This window comes from Adiantum capillus-veneris, chromosome 22, assembly GCF_014529385.1.
Source record: "Adiantum capillus-veneris isolate H3 chromosome 22, ASM1452938v2, whole genome shotgun sequence".
Taxonomy (NCBI): Eukaryota; Viridiplantae; Streptophyta; class Polypodiopsida; order Polypodiales; family Pteridaceae; genus Adiantum; species Adiantum capillus-veneris.
The window spans coordinates 76,797,756-76,803,411 of record NC_140952.1 but is presented as its reverse complement, the minus strand read 5'-3'; the positions used below and the strand labels follow the sequence as shown (position 1 = coordinate 76,803,411).

The 5,656-nt window shown below is 43.7% G+C and overlaps 1 protein-coding gene across 2 annotated transcripts; it reads left to right on the top strand.

The window, feature by feature from the left end:
* The first annotated feature begins 205 nt into the window (after positions 1–205).
* Positions 206–3,889, top strand: LOC147429620 (G-type lectin S-receptor-like serine/threonine-protein kinase SD2-5). 2 transcript variants are annotated; one of them, XM_086495884.1, is made up of 3 exons: positions 206–358; positions 515–1,994; positions 2,208–3,889. In XM_086495884.1, exons 2-3 carry the CDS (start codon positions 611–613, stop codon positions 3,332–3,334), a joined length of 2,511 nt encoding a protein of 836 aa, XP_086352010.1. In that variant the 5' UTR covers positions 206–358; positions 515–610; the 3' UTR covers positions 3,335–3,889. The 2 variants fall into 2 exon arrangements, with proteins under 2 accessions (XP_086352010.1, XP_086352009.1); XM_086495883.1 differs by having other exon boundaries at positions 515–3,888.
* Positions 3,890–5,656: the final 1,767 nt, after the last annotated feature.

Sequence of the window (5,656 nt, the reverse complement as noted above, 5' to 3'; positions counted from 1 at the left end):
ACCTATGTGGGAAGCTTCCTTGACCTATGTGGCAAGCTTCATTTGAATAGTTTGAATATTCACGTCCTGTATTTCGTTGACATTGGCACTCACCATTCAAACACCTACTTTATCGTTTCACACACACACACACGTTTTCATATCTATACACTTTTCTTTTATTTTAGAAAATAGTGTTGCTATTTTCATGAGATGGAAGCGCCACAGCACTCTAATATGATAATATGAGAGACTGAAGGGACTCCTTTCTAATTGGCTGGCACTTCCCTTCTTCAATATTGGGCACCATGTTTTAATGCTTTTGCTGATCTGTGAAGTTGCAGGCCAATCAAGATTCAAGAGGATTACTGTATACAAGGTATTCTAATTTACAATTAATATCCTCATTAAATAAGATACTATCTAGATTAATTCTTGATTTATACTGTGGATGTGTGTATGTGTGTGTGTCTCAAGATTTTTCTCAATTTCTTCTCTCTTCTTACTAATTATTACACTCCTTTCTAATTGGCAGGCACTTCCCTTCCTGAATATTGGGCACCTCTAGTTTACACTCCCTTCTAACTGGTAGGCACTTCCCTTCTTGAATACTGGGCACCATGTTTTATTAATGCTTTTGCTGATCTGTGCAACTATGGCAAACCCCTCTTTTCTCATCATCTTCAGATTGCTCATCTGTGGTGCCCCCTCCTTCTTCTTCTTATGTGCAAAAGCATCAGCTGGACAGAGTGAGACATGGCAGCTAAACACTGCTTACACTCTTTCTCACTCTAATTTCACTAACAATGTCAGTAGCTTTCTTGAAGAATCTGCACTTCAATTCAAGTATTACCCTGGCTCCTATGGCTTCCTTATCCTTAGAGGGGAAAACATCACAACAGAGGGCTCCTCCATAACAAGCTCTGTATGTCTATGCCTTCTAGCTTCAAAAACATCATCATCCCCCTTATCAATGAGTGACTTCTCCTTCACCCTCTCCATCTATTTGTATGAGGCCCATTTTGTCAACGGGGGCATAATTGTGTGGACCGCGAACCACAACCACCCCATCAAGTCCAGCAACTCCATCTCGGTCCATCTCCTCCTTGATGGTAACCTTGTCCTCCTGGGCGATAACCCCAAAACCCCCATCTGGTCCTCCAACACTGCCAATCAAGGAGTCAGCACAATGGATATCAGCCAGAACCCTGTCAGCTTGGTTTTGCAAAGCTCTGGCGGTGATATCAAGTGGCAAAGCGCGGATCATCCTACTGACACCCTTACCGTGGGACAGTTCTTGCGTCCTGGACACAATCTCACCAGCTGGAAAACCTTGACAGACCCTTCCTCTGGTGACTATACTCTTGTTATGGAGCCAAGTGGCATCACCCTTTACTCCAACCTCCCTAACCCTCAACCTTATTTCATATGGAACATCTATGGCATCAATGATTCTTTCTCTATCAAACACACATGTGAGGCCAGCCCTCTTCAAGCTTTCTTGAGACCAGGTGCCCTTGAATTGAGGGATTCTGGGTATCCTCTTGATAATGCCTCATACTGGCTACCATTCTGCTCCCTTCAACCTGATCTTACCATCCTTCCCTTTGAGGAAAATGGAACCCCTGCCAGTGGCCATCTGCTTTTCTTTCGTATCGAGTATGATGGAAGGCTGCATGCTCATACTATCCAGGGATCATCAATATCCAGTGATTTCGACGTCTTCAATTATGATTCATGCCTGCTTCCTGATTATTGTGGGCCTTATGGGATTTGCACTGGAGCATCAGATTGTACATGTCCTTCAAATAGTTCATTTTTTTCCCAAGACTGTAGCCTCACAAATAAGCTGGACTGCAATGGTTCGTCGCAGACATATCCGATTATGCTGCCGCTTAATGGAATGGAGAATGTTGCCAACGAGTACACGCCACCAATTAACATCTCCACAGAAGAAACATGTGTGGACAAGTGCTCTCAAAACTGCTCTTGCTTGGCAGCATTTTGGCATCAAGGTAAGCTAGCGTGCCACCATGTAGATGCAGTTAGAAGCCTTCATGGTGGTCTCAATCAAAGTGACTTCTTTGCCTATTTGAAAGTGAACGCAATTCGTCAAGATCAAGGCAGGGCATCCAAGATGACTGTCATTGTGGCAAGTGTTGTCTCTGTAGTAGTTATCCTTGTGCTCCTATTTGTATATTGTTGGTATAAACAGCTCAAATCTGCAGATGATGATGATGATGATGAGGAGGATACTTTATTGGATGCTATCGCCGGATTACCTAGCAGGTATACTTACAATGAATTAGAACAGATAACCAGTGGTTTTGAAAGGCAGCTAGGGAGAGGGGGCTTTGGGCCAGTGTATGCAGGGCTGCTTCAGAATGGCACCAAGGTGGCTGTCAAAAAGCTTGAGAGCGTAATGCAGGGGAATAAAGAATTCAAAGCAGAGGTAGCAATCATGGGAGGAATACACCACAACAATCTGCTCGGCTTGCTCGGCTTTTGCGCACAAAAAGGTCATCGGCTACTTGTATATGAGTTCATGGAGAATAGATCCCTTGACCAATGGTTGTTTGCGGAGGCACAATACAAAAGATCACAGCTGACTTGGGATGTCAGGTGCAAGATAGCATTGGGCACGGCTCGGGGACTTGCCTACTTACATGATGAATGCCGAGAAAAGGTCATTCATCTAGACATCAAGCCACAGAATATCCTCCTTGATGAAAGCTTTAATGCCAAAGTGGCAGATTTTGGTCTCTCAAGGCTGGTAAATAGGAATGAAACACATGTGATGACAACTATGAGAGGAACTCCGGGATATTTGGCTCCGGAGTGGATGAAGGAGGGTGTTATTGATGAGAAGTGTGATGTTTACAGCTTTGGAATGCTGTTGATGGAAATTATCAGTGGACGAAAGAATTTGGATCACACTGTTGAGTCCATTGAGCAGGTGTATTATCCAGAGTGGGCTTTCTGGCTAGCTCAGCAGGGAGATCTTATTAAGTTAACTAATACTGCAATAAAATCAGAAGAGGACATGGTAAAGTTGAGAAGGATGATTAACACGGCTTTTCTGTGCGTGCTAGAAAACCCGGCATTGCGACCGTCCATGGAACATGTGGTGCAAATGCTGCAGGGTCATATACCTGTGGATGACCTTCAACTTTCTAGCCTGCACCAAGGCCTTTTTTTTGTGCTCAAAAGCCCTTCTTCCTTCTCAATAACACGCATTGGTGAGACTGTGCAAGGGCTGCTACTAAGGTCTTCTAGCTCAGATACTGCCCCTCTTTTAGAAAAGAACAGCAACATTGGTGGAGCCACATCTTCATTCAGTATATCTGGGAGGTAATTCAAAAGATCTATGCTAACAAATGCAGGTGTTCTTTTTTTGGGGTGTAAAACAGAACTGGCTATCAGACAACTTGTTGCAATAGAGAGGATGGCTTCCATTGTGGTTAATCATGATGACAGCCACTATTAATAAAAAAAAGCTGAGGGTTCATTTCTCTCATTACTATTAATAAAAGGAGCTCATAATCTATTACAAAAAGTTTGTTCAACATCATGAGCTTCTGCAGATGAGGCTCCGCATACCTAGGCTGCCGGGCCCCCTCCACCACACCGACCTAGCTAGGTATGATACACCTCGCTTGCAAAAGCTCATGATGTTGTCGTAATCAGCAATGCGGGAATTATAGTGGGAAAATGTCAAAAACTTCTTGTGTGGATCTATATCACACACCCCCTATTAGTTACACACATACACACACACACACACACACACACACTCAAAATGCTGTATTGTTTGGGACAATATTGAGACTATTTTGTAACAACAATCTCTATATGATGGAAATTAGATAGCTAGCTCATGCAAGTGATGTGAAGACCTTTCAATTTCAGCTTCTGTTTAATAGTGTCACTCCATGTTTACTCCAAAATGTTAAGTTTCCTGGATGTTCATAAAGTGAAGACATAACACAACATTTCATAGGTTGTCATGTCACAATGATCACCTCAAAATTGTGAATTTGCAAGATTCTACCTCACACCTCTATGGTTTGATTGTTTTGATGGGAAATTTTGTGCATAAACATGAAATTAAAGACATAAATTATCTTGACAATTTACAAAAGCAGGCAAAAGCAAAAGCTCATGGACAAGAGGCTTAGTAAATGTTGGAAAAACTCCTTTTCCTCTCATGAGGGATAAGACTCAATCCCCATTCTTGAATACTAGCTCGCGCGACCCGCCTACGGTGGGTCTCGCTCGCTCTTACCATCAGTACAACGGTAAAACTCTAGCGGTGCTTAGGCATGCCAACACTATCGACATAAGCCCTACATTTAGAGAGAGAGAGAGAGAGAGAGAGAGAGAGAGAGAGAGAGAGAGAGAGAGAGAGAGAGATGTGCTTGATGCCTTCCTCTCTTGCCCATAGGCAATGATCGCGTCCTTTCTCCCAATCTATCTATTTTATTTGTAGCCCATTTTAATATACAAAGTTCTATTCCGCTCTAATTTGCTCTGCTTTCTTGGCGCTGCTCTACTGATTGCATCTAGAGAGACACCCTCGCTTTGCATGCGCTGAAAACGGCCCAGAGCTTCCTGGCCAATTTCGGCATATCCCACAATTAGTGCATTCCAAAAGACGACATCCAGTGCATTCCAAGAGACAACATCCCAGATAGGAAGATTCTCAAGCACTTTTTGTGCTTTATGAAAGTGCACTATATTTGTGGAGCCTGGCTCCGTTGGACATATCCTGCAATCAGTGCACTCCATGAGAAAAAAATGCAGATAGGAACCTTGTCGAGGACTTGTTGCGCTTTAAGAAGTGCACCACACTTGACATACAGATTGTCCATCCTGCAATCAATGCACTCCATGAGACAACATTGCAGACCGAAAACTTGTCGAGGACCTGTTGCGCTCTGAGAAGTGCATCGCCCTCTCTTACGACCGATACAATGGTAAGGCCTTCGCCTGTGCTTAGACATGCCATCACTATCTACATAAGGCCTACATCTCCATGAATTCTTTTGCCCATATCAGCAAGTGCAAGTGTACATGATTGCATTTGGCTCTTGCCTTCAAGATGCAAGCGTGTGTGATTCCATCTTGCATTCCAAAAGACACCATCCCACACCAGAAGCTCCTCAAGCACTTTCTGTGCTTTATAAAGTTACCACATTTGGCGTACATGTTGACCAAGGCAATGCCAAGCAAGACGTTTTCTTTCAACAATCCCTGATTAACAATATCATCATGAATTCTTTTGCCCATATCAGCAGGTGCAACTGTACATGATTGCATTAGGCCCTTGCCTTCAAGATGCAAGCGTATGTGATTGCATCTGAAGAGAGACCCTCGCTTCGCATTTGCCAAAAACAACCCAGAGCTTCATGGCCCTCCCCAAGTTGCGTATATCCCCGCAATCATTGCATTCCAAGAGAGGACATCCCGCACAGGAAACTCCTCAAGCACTTCAAGGGGCCATACAATCCACCACCCACTGCGAGCGTCTGTTGTATGTGATCACATTTGGAGAGATCCCCTCTCTCTGCATCTACTAAAAACAGCCCAAAGCTTCGTGACCCTGACCCTTGCCTTCAAGATGCAAGCGTACATGTTTGCATCTAGAGAGAGACCCTTGCTTCGCATCCATCAAAAA

Coding starts and splice junctions, on each gene's coding strand:
- LOC147429620 (XM_086495883.1), top strand. CDS start 611: ATGCTTTTGCTGATCTGTGCAACTATGGCAAACCCCTCTTTTCTCATC.